General features: G+C 48.1%; 2 protein-coding genes across 3 annotated transcripts in view; one reads left to right on the forward strand and one right to left on the reverse strand.

Moving 5' to 3' along the window:
* The window catches only part of TOP2B (DNA topoisomerase II beta), a 65,140-nt gene extending 63,459 nt beyond the window's left edge, over window positions 1-1,681 (forward strand). For both annotated transcript variants that reach the window (XM_045857401.1, XM_045857402.1), the window contains exon 36: window positions 1,189-1,681. In XM_045857401.1, the coding sequence (XP_045713357.1) occupies window positions 1,189-1,356 (168 nt within the window). In that variant the 3' untranslated portion in view covers window positions 1,357-1,681. The remainder of the gene's footprint in view (window positions 1-1,188) is intronic.
* Window positions 1,424-16,865, reverse strand: part of RARB (retinoic acid receptor beta) — a 161,049-nt gene continuing 145,607 nt past the window's right edge. The window contains exons 6-8 of the mRNA XM_045857403.1: window positions 5,699-5,903; window positions 4,727-4,885; window positions 1,424-3,214 (exon numbers count right to left, since the gene is read on the reverse strand). Of these exons, the coding sequence (XP_045713359.1) occupies window positions 3,018-3,214; window positions 4,727-4,885; window positions 5,699-5,903 (561 nt within the window). The 3' untranslated portion in view covers window positions 1,424-3,017. The remainder of the gene's footprint in view (window positions 3,215-4,726; window positions 4,886-5,698; window positions 5,904-16,865) is intronic.

A 16,865-nucleotide genomic window follows, 5' to 3' on the forward strand; every position in this document is an offset into this window, starting at 1 on the left:
ATGCTTTATTTTAAGAAAGGTAAAAAGATCTGAATAGTGTGTGGAGAAGGTGCTGAGGCTGATCAAATGTGTCAAGGGGGTTTGGGAACTTTCTTGGTACTATTGACATTTTGGTCAAATACTTTTTGCTGTGGAGCTGTCTTATGTATTGGAAGGTGTTAAGCAACAGCCCTGGCCTCTACCCACTAGAAGCCAATAGCAAGAGACAACCAACATCCTCAAAATATCCAAATCAATCATGTTATTGGTGAAAATTAAAAATGTGTCTTTTATTTTATGGCGGGGGGGAAACCTAAGTGGACATTTTGGCCAACCCAATATAATGTCTTATAATAGCTTTAACCATATACACGCCCCATAAGGATAAAGATCCTAATTTTAAAGAATTATCCAAATCTAGATCTGTATAATCAGGACTATTTCTTGGACAAAAGGGTGGTATAAATTAGCCTACTTAAGAGTATTCCATCTAATGAACAGTAGAAATTATATACTACCTGTCTGAAATATTTTTTTCAGATCAAATAAAGGGTATTTCTTTATTTGATCAGGGCAATTGTTTTTAACTTGAATTTATTTGTGGCTGATTTTCCTAATTAGTCTGACTCTTCTCCAGAAGTATAGTATCTTTTAGGTAAATGAAAAACATCAAATGTCCCTCCCTTTTTTCTTTGTCTAGTCCATTAAAACTTTAAAAAATACAAGCACAGGTGGTTTTAGTCTTGTGCTGCTTTTCACACTGACCTCCTCTGTCCATCCTTCTCCTACACCTCTGGTCCATCTCGGTGACTCTTCTCTGCAATGTTGTTATAAACACACTGTGCAGTCCATACTGTGCCTAAGACTTGTTTTCCTCTCATGAACTTGTGGGTACTTACAAATTAGACGGTGTGAATTTTTACTAATCTGCCTGTTTGCTGAGTGATATATAAATTCTGAAAGAAATAAGTATTACAAGGTCACTAAGGTGGCAAATTATTATACTTAATCCTTTTTCCTTTCATAAAAATGATTAGGTAATTGGTCTTACCCTTAAGTTAGCATTATAGTTCTAATTTTAAAAGCATCATTATTTATAATTCCCAAATATAAATGAAGTATAAGAAATGAGAATTCTTTTTAACACTAGTGTTTTTTCCTTTTCTTAACTTTGGGGTTTTAAATCTATTGTTTAAAAAAATGTTCTAGAAACCGAAGAAAACATCTTTTGATCAGGATTCAGATGTGGACATCTTCCCACCAGACTTCACTTCTGAACCACCTTCTCTGCCACGGACCGGTCGAGCTAGGAAAGAAGTAAAATATTTTGCAGAGTCTGATGATGAAGAAGATGTCGATTTTGCAATGTTTAATTAAGTGCCCAAAGAGCACAGAAACATTTTTCAACAGATAACTTGTGTTGTCTTTTTGTCTTTTCTGTCTCAGACTTTTGTACATCTGACTTATTTTAATGTGATAATGTAATTGATGGTTTTTTATTAATGTGGTAGGCCTTTTAACATTTTGTTCTTACACATACAGTTTTATGCCCTTTTTTACTCATTGAAATGTCATGTACTGTCTGATTGGCTTGTAGTATTGTTATAGACTGCCGTGCATTAGCACAGATTTTAATTGTCATGATTGCAGACTACAGACCTGCTTTTTGAAATGAACTTTAAACATTAAAAATGGAACTGTTTTCTCTGTCTCTTTACTGCAAATGAAAGTGTAGTGAAAGCTCCCACACACCTTTAAAATAAATATATTTTATTCTTTGCCAGGAGACTCCATGGAAAAAGGTAAACAGTATATGAACATAGAAAGCATTGTTAAACAATCTCAATGTACAAACAGAGCCAGTGAAAGTACATCACAGACTTGCTAATATATCAAAAAAAAAAAATCCACTAGTGCTTAAATGAGAACTAAGAAACTGACACTTGTATCTGTTAACCACTCTACCACAGCTTTCACTCTGCTTCATAGTGATTGAACAAGGTCAAAGGATGCATATCCTCTGCCCATGCCACTGAGGGTTAGTGTTAGCCCCTGGGCATCAAGAAGGCCGGAAAACACCCCAATATCAGGCATGAGTCAGGAAGGACATAGAGTCACATGGTACAGGTGGCAGACCAGCCTGTTAATTATACCAAGAAATTTCCCTAATGGCTTGTGAATAGGTAAACAAAAACTTAACACTGAAAAGTGTTTCTGCCTTGGAGGCTATCATTACTGTAAAAATGTATCTTTTTAAAAAATCGTGTAGTTATGTCATTAAACAAGTAATAAACCACTTTTAATTTAAAGTGACATTAACAATTGAACAATGACATTTGATTAACTGAACTGGCAGTTACACTGATACAGAATTCTCTTCTGCTAGTACAGTGAATTTGTATACTTTTACTGGGCCACATGAAATAAAAGATGCAGTTTGAGAGCATCGGAAAGAGCAAGGACAAGCTTCCATACTAACTAAATTAGAATACCTTTAGCCTTATCTTGTCATTCTGTACAATAGTCCCATTTCCTTACCTTGATGTCTCGGTTATTCTGTGAAGGCAAGACAGTTATTTCGTAGCTGGACATGTACAGTAGTCTGTGTCATAACCTCGGTGTCTTGGCTATTTTGAGTGTGCAAGACAAAAGGAAAGCACCAAACATCCAGTATAGAAAGAACAGAGCCATATTTCTGTATGTACAAAGTCTTTAGAAACTTAACCAGGGGTAAATTATTCTGACTGGGTCTTTGCCATGCAATCTTGAGTGTTCAAAGAGGAAAATAGAAGCTTTTAACTAGTTTCTGGTTGCATGAAATGGCTGACTTTGAGAATTTAAAAAGTTTGTATTTCTAGGTAAATTAGACAGATGAGGAGTATAGTATATATTGATACATACGAAAACTTCTTGGTCCTTCTTGAGTTTTAATATATTTTCAGTCCAAAAACTAAGCAGCAGTAAAAATGTTTTTCTCTTGCATTTGAAATCCCGGAACTGAAGGTACTGGGGAATGTTGGAAGTGGCTGGGAAGTGTCTTATTGCACCAGTGGAGACTGACTGACACCGCTGTTTTCCACTGAGCTGGGTGAGATGCTGGGACTGTGCTCGGCTGTGTTCCCACTTGAACTTGGGGTCAGGGGTTCATGTCCTTCAGAATTCTCCAGCATTTCCTGAATGAGAGGTGGCATTGATCCAGGAATTTCCATTTTCAAGGTAATTACGCGTTCCGCACCTTTCAAAAAGAGATAATAGAAATCTGGTAGGGATAAGGAGTTAAGCTGAATGACTAGGGATCAACTTTCATCTACTTTGACAAGGGCGAAAACTGTGCTGCCAGTGCCTCCCAGAACCTACCCTGATTTTACAACATGAAAATATTTTTATAGAAAAGTGCAGCGATATGGTGACATGTTTAAATTTGGTAATTCCATGTCTCCGTTTCAGGAAACAATACCAGTATGTATTTATTTAACATACTTTACAAAGAGAAGTTCCTGATAAAAGACCAGAAAGAATATCTATCTTGAAAATAAGACAGTTGAAGGATACCAGTAACTAACAAATGGAGGAAGTGATTTGAGTGATAAAAATGTGGCAGTTACCAACTTGATGCAAAACTGCACCATCCAATGTGCTATTTAAATTTAAATTTGTTAAATACAATTAAGAGAACAGTGCTTCAACTGCATTAGCCACATTTCAGGTGCTCAGTGGCTACTGTGTTGGACAATGCAGAGTACAGAATGTTTCCATAACCACAGTAAATTCTATTAGCACTGGTCTAGTTACATACAGGAAATGACCATATGAAGTTAAACAGCCTCACTGTTTCACAATTAAAGACATCATAATTACAACAGTCAAGCATTGGTACCCACTGATTACCACTACTTATAATCCTTGGTAGGGATAACTCAACATCTCATTGAAGAAGCCTCTTAGGAGATCAAGGATTGAGAGTCTGTCCAGCAAGTTTACTGCGCTTCTAAGCACTCGGAAATGTGGATTTTGTCCCTTGGCTCACTAAGCGACAGAGTATGCTAACGGGGAAGGGGAAGGAGAATGACAACATTTGGTACTAGGGATGGCTACTGAGTTTTCTCTACCTAAAAGAACCCTGTGTTAACACTCAGCTGTGGTAGGGCTCTAGGCCCTTCTGTAATTGCTCAAATTGCCACATAAACTGAAAATCACTAGGCAAAGAACATACCTCTCAGGCAGGCAAGGGTTCCTTTGCTTAGAGGTGCTCAGAAGTAAATCTGCCTACATACAAGAGCGCAGTGGCTGCACTGATTGAGAGAGAAACTTCACCAATAACAATCACCCTGAGTACTAGTCATTTTTTTCTTGATGTCTGCATGTTCGGGAAAACCTAGGGTCAAGTTTACATAAACCAGAGTATGTGTGGAGAGCGGGAATGAAATGTGTAAAACTAGCAAATGGAAGAGCCTGTCACAGACTCTTCTCTTGAAAACAAACAGGTTTTCTAATCCTTAGTCATCTGAATTTTCAAGCTCATAATCTAAGAGTGAGTAGGGAAAATTTGAGATTTTTTTTTAAGGGTAGGTACTATTTTAATTCCTTTTGATTTCAATGAGAAATAAATTCTAAAACAAAACAAACAAAAAATGGCAGCTAACGTCAAATATCCTGAATTAAAACATGGGTTTTAAAAAAAGCAACGCAACCGGGTCGGGACCGCAAGTTCCACTTCACGAATCCAGTGCAGACTCGGGAGACATACCTTTGGCGCTGATGCTGCGGAGATCTGTGATTTTCATTAAGATCTTTGGAAACATGTGAGGCTTGCTGGGCCGTCTCTTTCTGATATAAATTTTTAGTGCTTCCAGCAATGGTTCTTGTAGCTTATCTACTTTTGTTGGTTCTTCAAGGTCCTGGCGGTCTAGATGCCGGAAATAAAGTGTTAAACAATTAGAGTCAGGACAGAAAGAGTTCTGCCAGGCTGGAGGGTTTCTTCCATTTCCCCTCTTCCTTGTTCCTACTATATTATGACTCCATTCATTTGACGATTCAATCACATATACAAATTTGAAGATCTATGCAACTGCTTTAGGCAGTGACACTTGAATGATTGTCCCCTTTGTTGGCGGAAAGGAACCTTTTAGATGGCTGGTTGCTTTGGTCCCAGGGAGAGTTGCTTCTCACGACCAGGAGGTGTCACTACTGAACTGAATTAAAACAAACCTTGAGCTGGATGGTTACGAAAGCCAGGTAAATCGGCCCCCTAAATTAAAGCAATTACTTTTTAACCACTTACGATTCAGCCTCCTGCTAGCTGGCAGGGGTCAGTACAAAGAAGAAAGTCTTATTTTATCCCAGTCCTCTACGGGCTGGTCGGGGGCCAACCCACTGACTTGTATTCCCAGCCATTAAATTAGCAAACAACGCGTGCACGTCCCTTGGATCATCATTAAAATGTCCCTAGGCAGTTTATTCTACAAGAGTCGGATTCTACCTTAAAGAAAAAAGAATACCTGTAGCAATTGGAGCAATAGCATTTTGATATTTCAGAGCAGAAGGATGCCAAATACATTTACTTAATTTATAACAATATGGAAAACTGCAACAAACCCCAAGCATGCCTGTCTGGCTTTAGTCACATATCTTTGTCCAAGTATAATAACTCCAAAATGGAGATGAAGTTTTCCCCGTAAGTGACAAGTGTCAGTTCTAAGGTGTGCTGGGGAGTCAGTACCTCCACAGATTAAGCAGATGGCACTGAGAAGGCCTGTTTCTGTGTCGTCCATTTCCAAAGGCAGGAGCTGGTTGGCAAAGGTGAACACAAGGTCCGTCAGAGGACCAAATCCAGCATTGTGCATCTGAGTCCGGTTTAGGGTAAGGCCATCTGAGAAAGTCATGGTGTCTTGTTCTGGGGTATACCTGGTGCAAATTCTAAGAATCTGGAAGAAAACAGAAACAACACCCAGATTTGCTGGATGCTCAAAGCCAGCCTGTCCTCACAGCAGCAGCCAGATCCGGGCAGCAGTAACCTGAGGATGTCCAAGGTGCCCTGCATTGCAGGGGGCACTCTGCCCTCCTGTCGGATGTTGAGTGTCTCCTCCAGCTCCTTCACGAACAGTATAGAAGTCAAAACACTGGCTCAAGTTACTTTAGGGAATAAAAAACGAGAAATATCTGTTTGACTAAAAGTAACTTAGTTGAGTCAAATAAACATTTACTAAGTGCCTACTTATGTCCTAGGCACTATGCCAGGTACTGGGGATCAAAAAAAAAAAAAAGTAAGCCCTGGCTGGTGTGGCTCAGTTGGCTGTAGTGTCTCATAAATTGAAAGGTCACAGGTTCGATTCCTGCTCAGGACACATGCCTAGGTTGTGGGTTTGGTCCCCAGTTGGGGCACGTGCAGGAGGCAACAGATGGATGTTTCTCTTTCACATCAATGTCTCTGTACCTCTCTTTCTCCCTCCCTTTCCCTCTCTCTAAAATAAAAAAGTATGCCCTCCAGTGAGGATTAAAAAAATGAGTAAGATTATTCCTATTTTTTTTAAAGAGTGTACAGCCTACCAAAAATGGGAGAAAGGACAATATCTACCATTTATTAAATACCTAGTGTATATCAAATGTTACACATGCCCTACATTCAATTTTCTTTTTTTAAAATATATTTTTAAATTTATTTATTTTTAGAGAGCAGGGAAGAGAGGGAGAAAGAGAGAAACATCAATTTGTGGTTGCCTCTCACATGATCCCCACTGGGGATCTGGCCTGCAACCCAGGCATGTGCCTTGACTGGGAATTGAACTGGCGACCCTTTGGTTCGCGGCCTGCGCTCAATCCACTGAGCTACACCAGCCAGGGCCCTACATTCAATTTTCAAACAATTTGGTAAAGTGAATATTGTCACACAGTTCCACAGACAACTATAATACAAGGAGCAGGGGTGGACCCCGCAGGGAGCTGGGGAGTTCAGAAGGGGGAAAGCTCAGATACAGCCAGGGGGAATCAAGACGAGATTGATGGAGAAGAGGCAGCATTTCAAGAAAGCCAAGATGTGTGCGTAGAATTTCTACAGGCAAGAAGTCTGGGTCACCCTGCCACAGTCTCCCAATCCTACCTGACATGCCCTGGATGTATGGCCCTGCTGGCCACCCTCGGACCCCTGCTACCAAGGGGACCCCTGCTACCAAGGAGACCCCTGCTCACTGCCCTGTGCCTCTGGGGCTCGCTCAGAGCACGGTAACTCCCAAGTGCCTCTCCTCCGTATACAGACAGCCCGCGAGTGCTCCACTGCCTTTTGGAGCCCAACCGCCACAGAGCTCCATGCGTTCCAGAGCACTCGCCCACCCAGGAGCACATCTGTGCCAGCCACTGGGAACCCGCCAACCGGGGCGCCCTTAACTGCTCCCTCTGAAAAAGGCTCCAAGCGGCTGGAAGCACAGGGAGAAATTAATCTCACCTGGACAGAAGTGACAAACCCAGCAGGTTTGGGGAGCTTGGTGTTTCCCAGATGCTGGTGTTCAGGTAATAAACCACCCGCCCCCCCCCCCGACTCCAGTGTTGTCTTGGGTAGAAGACAGCCATCTCCTGAGGACGAGGATGAATGAGTAGCACTCTCCACCTCCAGCAGAGAATGAAGCTAATGTTTTACTGATCACCCAGTACATGCCAGCTAGCCTGCTGCATGTTCTTATATATTAATTCTCTCATCAGTCTGTGAGGTAGGGGCTGTTACCACCCCATTTTACAGATGGGGTCACAAGCCCCAAAGCTAGTCCCAGGTCACATGACACCTCGGTGGCATGATTTGCTATCTGTCTCTAGTGCCTGTGCTCTTAACCTCTGCATCGAGGGGACCAGCACTGATTTGGGGATCAGTCCTGTTCATGCCCTGTGCTGGGTGCCTTTGTGCAGGGCACAGCCCGCACAGGTGTTTGCGGTGGCCTGCCTGGTTCTGGGAGCTTAGGGCCTGTGCCCGGGAACACAGTGCTGCACACCTTACCATATTTTGCCGTGTATCATGCACACCCACGTTTTTGTGCGCATTATACACGGGATTGTTATCCCCATGGTATATAGTCATTATACCCATGTTCAGTGTGCATCCTTACTTTTCCCTCAAAAATTCGGGCAAAAAACTGCACATCACACATGGCAAAAGTACTTAGTACATACACAGTACTTTGTATCTCAATCAAGGCATGTTCTCACACCTCTTCATGACCCCTACTGCTTGATCACGTGGCACAGGGAACTGGAAAGCAACCAATCGTGAGTGTGAATCATTACCAAAACACCTCAAAGACTCCTCGTCATTGGCTGGGGGTGGGAGGGGTCACTTTGGGCTCTCAGATGTTTGTCCAGCACTCTCTGAGCCAGCCCAGACACTTCCTCTGAGCTTGTCTGGCTGACCGGCTGCACTTCGTTTCAGCAGTGGATGGGGTATGAAGCCATTCCCAACGTCGGAGCAGCAAAAGAGCCCTGAGGTCATGGGTATAAGCCTCCCCTCCCCCTGAACGCCCTGGGAGGGGAAGCGTGGTCGGTGCCGGTCAGAACACAGGACTCTGATGCAGGCCTTCAATCACCGGGAGAACCCCGAGGAAGTGCTGCCCACACAGGGGGTGACCTCATGATGGCCAAGTCAGCGTGACCCCACCTAGGAGCGCAAACCCTCAGACACGTGTCCCGTTTGCAATCAAATAGGCACCACGTAAGCCTGCAGCTACAGCACGCTGCGGAGACGTGCATGCCTGAGCTCTGCCTCTGCAAGAAGGAACGAAACCGGGCCTTTCCTGGAAAGGAACAGGAAGCCAGGAGTAAGACATCTGTGAGCGGGCAATGGCTCACTTAGAAATCCCCGTGCAAACTGCAGCACACAAACCCCTCTGTCGTGTTCTCTCAGAAGGGCTTTCCTCCTGAAGAGGTGGAAGACCTTTGGATTCTGATGACACATTTAAACTTGGACCGGTTGCTTCTCTCCCTAGAAAATCCAAAACAAGAACCATGTACCAATGGGCCCTCCAGAGGGGAAGGAGCATGGCCTGAGATGGAAGACTGGCCAATGTCCTCTTTCATCAGGGAGCCTCTGCCCCAGCACTGCTCCAGCTGGGCCCACGGGCAGCACCCTCCTCACGGGCAGCATCCCCCTCCCCCGCAGCTCCGGCACCGAGTGCTTCCCCAAGATTAATATTCCCCTTGTTTGAAAGCAGGGCATTTCATCTGGAGAAAAGAACACGCAGACTCCACGAGATGGGTGACAGCCCGGGCGAGGCTGACTCCCCCAGGGAGGGCCCTGCTGCACGACAGAGCCCACGGATGGGCAGAGCTGGTTCTCCTCCGGGCAGCAGGGGCCCTCACTGCCTGCCTTCAGCAAAGACAACCGAGTATTTTTCCTCTGCTTTCCGGGTGCTTCCTGGGAGCACCCTGCCTGAGGTTGCAGCTCTGGGAGGCTGGGTCTGAGCACCTGACACCCCAGGGGCACAGCCAGGGTCTCGTCCTCTTCTCTCCTTGTCCCTGTGACCAAGCCACCACTGCCTCTCTTTCCATGAGGGCCTCTCAGCCTGTCCGTCATTCCTGCTCCTGCTCCCAGCGTGCTGTTCACAATGTTCATCCGAGAAGACTTCCCCTTCCCGGCTAAAATCCCTCCGATGGCTTGTAGTCACTTTTACATCCATCAGACCCAGACTTCTTCCTGTGGCCTCCATGGCCTCCCCTGCCTACCTCAGCACTGCCCTCCCCTCTGCCCCCCCCACCCCCCCAGCTTATTAACTTCTGGTTATGGCGGTCCTCTTTCTGAATCTCCAACAACTCACTCTTGCTGCGAAGCATCTGCACTGGCTGTTTGTGCCTGACATTCACGCAACTGACTTTTCCTACTCAGAGCTCAGAAAGCAAGGTGAACACCACTTCCTAAAACCCAGGCCCATCTATCATAAAATACGCCCCCACATGCACTGCTGTTCGTCTCTTTAAAGAACGACGCCTCATTCCCCTCCCCTGGAGCGTGGGCTGCACCCGGTGACTTGATGCTAATGAAAGAATGCGGGGGAAGTGATGGGGACTTCGGAGACGAGGTCACGGCTTCCTTCTTTTTTGCTCCCTTAAATCTCTAGTGGCAGGGGCAGCTGGCTGACCTGTCATGAGGACACCCAAGTGGCCCCATGGAGAGAGCCACATGGCAAGGAATTGAGCCTGCATGTCCCTAACCAGCACTAACTTGCTGGCCAAACATAATACGCTACCTTGGAAGCAGCCCCACCAGCCCCTGCCCAGGACGTGGTTGCAGCCACTGAGCCAGAACCTCCCAGCTGAGTCTGGCCCTGACCTCCAGGGACTGTGTGAGATAGTAACAATGATGGTTGTAAGCTGCTAACTTGCATGGCAACTAGTTATGCAGCAATAGATAACTACTACAACGTACATGCCTTGACACACATCTCCCGGGAAGCTGAGTGCACTTCCCCCAAGTATACCCCTGTGTCACCAGCACCCAGATCAAAATGCCAATGGTTCTAGCACCCACAGGCTCCCTGGGCTCCTCCCGATCCAACCTCCTCCCCCAAAGTAACCAGTACTTTGACCTCTATTCCCGCAGATGAGTTGTGCCTGTTCTTGAACTTTGGATAAATGGAATCACACAGTACAGTCCCTGTTGAGTCGGGCTTTTACTCCATAGCACATCTGTGGGATTTTCCAGGCTAGGGCCCGTGGCAGTGGTTCTTTTTCGTTGCTGTGTAGTACTCCCCAGCCTGATCCATCACCTGTTTCCTCTCCTCCACAGCACTGGCTCTCTCTGAGCTTACTGACCCATCGCCCTCGAAAAGATGAGCTCTTAGAAGAAGGCTGCTCTTTGTCACTTGGTCCCCTGCTGTTTGTTTCCCCAAGAGGGCAGCGTCATCCACATGGCAGGTGGCCAATGAAACTGCAGAATAAATGAACTGGGTTCCCTCATCAGAATCTCTCCCACCTGGTAACCCCCGGAGGCCGGCATCCAGGGACTTCTAAGTTTTCAGGCAAAGGAGAAAGCTCAAATTGCTCACCGTTTCAGTCTGTGCGCTAATTGTGTTTGGCACCTGGTGGGCAGATCCTGCTCTGCTCTGACTGTTTATCCCCCAGTGCTCGTGGGAACGTGGAAGTCGTGACAACAATAGCAATAACACACAGAGCTGTGCAGGGCCGTCTTCCCGGGCAGCGCGCAGGACCTACTGTGCGAGCTCGCGGGAACGAAGTGTGCTCCCCAGTGGAGCCTTCCCCCAGCCTACCTTTCCTGGGGAGGAGACGTGCTGGAGGCAGGAGGCTCGCCCAACTGGGACCCTCCCTAGGCCGGCCCTCCGGGAGCCGTTCTCGCGAGAGGCGGCGAGAAGTATGCGGAATTAAACTCAGTAGCCGACGTTAGGTAACTGCACAGATCCAAAATATTTTTGTTTCAACATGTAACCATTATAAAAATCATTAAAGAGATATTTTACATTTTTAAGTACTCGGTCTTGGAAATCATGTGTGTGTTTTTACAATTACGGCATTTAGAGCACGCCAGAGGCTCAGCAGCCACGGGCAGCGGGCGGCCACCGGGCTGGAGAGCACAGGTTCAGGTCCGGTGTGTGTCGCAGCTCCGGGCAGCTCCCAAGGACAATCTGGGCTTACCCAGTATCGGCAGCCATGCAGCTATTTACAGGAGCACTTTCTTTTTTTAAAATAAAGATTTAATTAATTTATTTTTAGAGAGAGGGGAAGGAGAGGAGAAAGAGGGAGAGAAACGTCAATGTGTGGCTGCCTCTCACACGGGCCACCCTGGGGACCTGGCCCACAACCTGGGCATGTGCCCTCACTGGGAACTGAACCAGTGATCCTCCCTTTGGTTCACAGGCCGGCACCCAATCCACTGAGCCACACCAGTCAGAGCTAGAGGAGCACTTTCTATGTGCCAGGAACCAAGTGCTCCACATGCATTAACTCTCCCAACAGCCTCATGAGGGAGGTTATTATACCCATTTTACTGAAGACATAACTGAGGCTTAGAGGAATCACATAGCTTCCTTAAAGTCATACAGCTTCTAAGTGGCAGAGCTGGGATTTGGCTCCAGCTGCCCGGGGACTCTGGCTCCAGAGCCCACCCTCTTAACCACTACACTGATGGCCTCACAGTGACTTCCAGTGACTGCGGGGCAGCTGCCACACCCACAGGTGAGAAAGCCAAGGCTCAGAGGGACACAGGCCGTCCTCGTGGTGGCACAGGCGGCCACAGGCGGTACCAAAGCTTGAGCTACAGCTGTGGGCTCCGAGTCCAGAGCTTGCCCCTCTCCAGGCAGGGGCCCTGTCTCCACCGAATCCTTGGGAAGGCAAGGAGGGACCGGGGGAAATGGTCCTTCGTGGCTGCAGAGTCACAAGGGCCCCAGGACCCCAGGAGCCACAAATCACGTTTTGAAGTCAGGCAGGGCAGTCGCTTCTGCGTCACCAGAAGCAAGGCACTGCAGTGACTGGCGTGGGAATGTTTTCCTCGGGGGTGGTGAGGGCAGCAGGTGGCGGGACCCAGGGCAGCCCGTGTGTCCCCTGGGGGGAGGCCTCCCACTTGAAGCTCCCATGGACACAGTGCTCAGACGGCAGCCTGTATTCTGAAATTCCAGTTTTGACCTTGAATTCATTTGCCCATGCACTTGTCCGCCCTTTCACTCACAAATATCCACCAGATGCCTCTGCCACGCCTGCAGTGCCGCCACAGTGGCCAAGCCCAGCGTGGCCCCTGCCCTCACTGAGCCAACAGTCCAGCGTACAAGACACTCGTGACCACCTTTCTAATGACAGTGCAGTATGTCTTAAGTGCAATGGGAGAGGCCAGTGGGGACACGGTGAGAATCTAGGGCTAGTCAGAGAGAACTTTTCTGCAGTGGTGGCATTTAAATGCTGAGATGAGGAGGTGGCCAACATGAAATTGGGGGGCTGAGGGTAGTAGCAGGAGGAGAAGGGAGAGTATTCCAGATTAAGGAACTTTTGGGGGAGCCCTGTGGGCCTCCCAGCTGGGCCTTGAGGGCCTTATCTGCTATTGGGGTGGTAACAGAACGGCCTGGAGGCTCAGAGAGGTGGAACAGTAGTGTGTGAGGTAGCTGAGGTTTGTCACGCACTGCACACTGTTCAAGCTCCTGTGCACTGCTCGCTCATTCTTCCTAGACCCTGAGAGGAGGTGTATATTATCTCCTTCGTTTTCAGTAGAGGAGATCGAAGCTCAGGGAGAAGTCATTTTCCTAAGGTCACACAGCTAGGAAGTACCGGAGCCGGATTCTGAACCCAGGCCAGCTGGCTTCAGAGCCCACGCTCAGGCCCCTGATCAGCAGCTGGGCCGAGCAAGGGAGGGTGGACAGATAGGCACCCGGGCTGGGGAAGGGAGGGGGAGGAGACAAGTTTAAGGTGAAAGTAGGAGCAGGTCTAGGGCGGCTCAAGGGCTGGGCTGCACATTCTAGGAGGGCAAGGCTTCACCTCTCCTCTCCACCATATCTCCAGGGTCCGGCACATAGTAAGTGCTCATTAAATGTGTGTGGGCTTTCTTCCTTCAACCCACACTTATTCATGCCGTGTGACAAGGCGGCAGGAACACTGGCAACAAAAGCCAGACCACGGTTCACCTCTGGTCAAAACCCAGTGACTTCTTACAACACTGAGGATGAAAATCAATGTGCGGTCTCAGGCGCCGCTTTCCCTCAGACGAAGGCCCTGCCTCGCCCCTCACCCATTCCCCTCTGGGCATACCCACCTCCTCAGTGTTCCTCAACCTGCCAGAGCCCTCGCCCTCCCCCTGCCCCTGGGCCTTTGAACTCCACTCTCTGCAGGATCCCCTTCTACTTGCTCACCTCTCGGACCAGTGCCTGTCATGGCGCCTTCTGTCCCTCTATTTAGGTGTCTTCAAAGGTCACTGGCTTCCCTAACTGTGCTACAGAAACCACTTCTGCCCAGCTCACTCACACTCTGCCCCTTAGCCCTGCTTCTACTTTTCTTTGTAGCACTTAAGACACTGCCTAGCCCTGGGCAGGGTGGCTCAGTCACTTGCAGCATCGTCCCGATGTGCCAAGGTTGCAGGTTCAATCCCTGGTCAGGGCATATACAAGGAGCAACCAATGAATGCATAAATAATAAATGGTACAACAAATTGACATTTCTTTCCTTCTTTCTCTCTCTCTTTCTTTCTCCACCTTCCTCCCTTCACTTCCTCTCTCTAAAAATCAATAAAAAAAAAGACATTGCCTAATTTCCATCTCCCCGCAGTGGAAGGTCACCTCCACAATCGCAGGGATTTGGGGTCTGTCTCGTTGACTTCTCTGTCATCAGAGCCTAGAGCAGTGCCTGACACACAGCAGGTCCTCGGTGACTGTTTGTAGAGGGAAGGGAGGAAGAAGGACGGGAGGAGGGCGGGCGGGAGAGGAGAGAAACCAGAGGGTCAGACAGCTTCAAGGGTTGTTTCCTATGATTTTACGTTGAGAGGGAATTGATCCTAATTACATGCAGAGAAGAGGCAGCCGAGAGGGAGGGGAGGAGACACAGACGGAGAAGAGAGAGGAGTGAGCCGGATGGAAAACTTGAGGACAGAACTCAGGCGAAGGGACCACCCTCAGGGGCTCCCGTCCTTGTCCTGAACACTAACCGAGGATGCCCGACCCTTGGGTGACGAATGGAAAGTTCTACCTGCAATGGTTTTGAAGAGCGAGCCCATCTTACCAGAGACCTTCTGCCTACACTTGGTCCCTGCTGGAAATCCTGAAACTCACAGCCGGGCCTCAGCCTCCCTCCCTCTGGCCTCTCGAGGGAAGCCTGGCTGTGGGCTCTGTGCCAGAGGCTCCCCACACAGCAGATGCTGCGATGGAAGTCCCTTCAGAGGACAGCATGGCAGGGAGTGGGGGCAGGACAGGCTAAAGGCTACCCTTCCCCTGGGGGCCCTGCCCTGAGGGCCTCCCAGCTCGTGATTACAGACCAGCTCCCTGTCCTGGGCCTGGGCAGACCCGCTCCGGGAGCACGTACGTGTCCCCAGCACAGTGCCGGTCTCGCAGACGGGTGAGCATCAGGACAGGCCATACCCAGCACAACACACTGGTGGCTGGGAATGGGTGGCACTAGGTCACAGCTAGTAACCCGTGGCACATCCTCGACTTTCCCTTCTAGGGGCTGAAAACCACCTCCGCCTGGGTCTGTCAGTCTCACTCTGCCCATATATCCATGGCTTAGATGAGAAGATTCTTCTGAACGCTCAGCCAGTTGACATTCGCATCCAAAAGACGCTCTTTGACGTGCGTTTTCAGGATCTTGTGATTCATTCCTTTTGCTACAAATTCGTGAAGATGAGCTCTTGTCTGGGGCAAACAAGATAAGTGTTCTTTCTGCTTTGTGTCATATGACTGCAGAAGGTCTCTGACCCTCCCTGGGCTGCTGCCGGTTTTGTCCCTGCTTTCAGGATCACTGACTGGGACCAGCCGCATGTCCCTTTGTATCTGCGACCATATTTACGCCCATTTAAGGAACTGCCATAGTTAATGCCTTATTCATTTGCATTTCTATTTCATATACCAGTAAACTGAGGTTTGGAGAGGTTAGGTAACTTGACAAAGGTCAGAGTGTTAGTTCCTGTCTCCCTGTCTCCACCGAGGGGCTGAGGGCTGAGTCTGGGCTCCGTGAGCAAACCCGGGAGCACCGCGGGTGTCCGTGTGAATGTGAGATGTGCGAAGGTGGCTGCTGGGAGTTGGAGGGGATTTTAAGAGGGGATCTAAGGCAGGTAGCGTTGTGGAAACAGGACACTTCCCTGGAGGATCTCAAAGCGTCCCGCTCACTCCACCTTTCCCAAAGGCCGGAGTCGAGGGACTCGCACACTGTCACTACCTGGCAGCTGGACCCAACGGGAACTGAGAAATGAGCAGAGGCCAGAGTCGGAACCTGAGCATCAAGAAGGCTCTGGGTCCTGCTGGCTGGCCGGGTGATGCAGGGGACTCAAGATTCCGCAGCCTTCCCTGGTGCAGACACTGACAAGCTGTGTGCCACCTCACCTGTCACTCAGCCACTCTTGGCCTCCAGGGGACCTCTCTCTAATCATGTGGCAATTACTCCTGTCTCCACTAATATCTTGGGGGAGCTCTGAGGCTTAGGTGAAATTCTACTGAGTGCTCCATTTCAAGCATTGTGAGCAGAGCATTAAAAGATTGATTATCTACTAGGTCATTGTTAATATCATTATTGATTTGTGCTAGTAATCTCTGGTGGTCTGGCTGGCTCTCTCCCTGTGGCCCACACTTCCCACACCACACCCTGCATCTTCTCCTCTCCTGTCCGTGCTTCTCATGGTTTGGGAATCCAAAGATTTGAGTCCTGAGTTTAGGCTCTGGCACTCACCTGAGCTGGGTGACTCTCCCAGCCTCTAGCTCCTTCTCTGTAAAATGGGCTGAATCTCTAACCCTGGGCTCACCGAGTTGTGTGAGGTGCAGATGGGCTGAGGTTTACAAATGCTACAGGGGGTGGGAATGGGACAAACTGATGTTGCTCTGATGTTTTGTTTTTTTTTCTGAATGTTCCCAGGTTCATTCCAAAGCCTCTGATTTTACGAGAAGAAAAAATACCATCTATACTCTCAGATTGTTGGCACCCGAAGGTTACTGAGTCATCATTACCACTCCTCCTTGAATCCCACTCGCAAGCAGAAAGACACAAACATTCAAGCTTCCTGCACGACTGCCCCATCCAGGGCTCTCCTCCTCCTGAGCAGGAGGGTGTGCGTGTGTAATTACAGTGAGTACCGGTGTTTGCTTTGCAGAATTGTTTATACCCAAAGCTATGAAAGATGTAATAAAAAGAGAAATCTATGCTTTTAAAGTACCTCAAGAGCTCATTTCCCCATCCCTAGTTTCTGATGTCTCCCTGGGGGCCAGCCTCCCACCCAT

This window comes from Phyllostomus hastatus, unplaced genomic scaffold (genome assembly GCF_019186645.2).
Source record: "Phyllostomus hastatus isolate PE091 unplaced genomic scaffold, TTU_PhHast_1.1 phas_scaffold_129, whole genome shotgun sequence".
In the NCBI taxonomy this organism is placed as follows: Eukaryota; Metazoa; Chordata; class Mammalia; order Chiroptera; family Phyllostomidae; genus Phyllostomus; species Phyllostomus hastatus.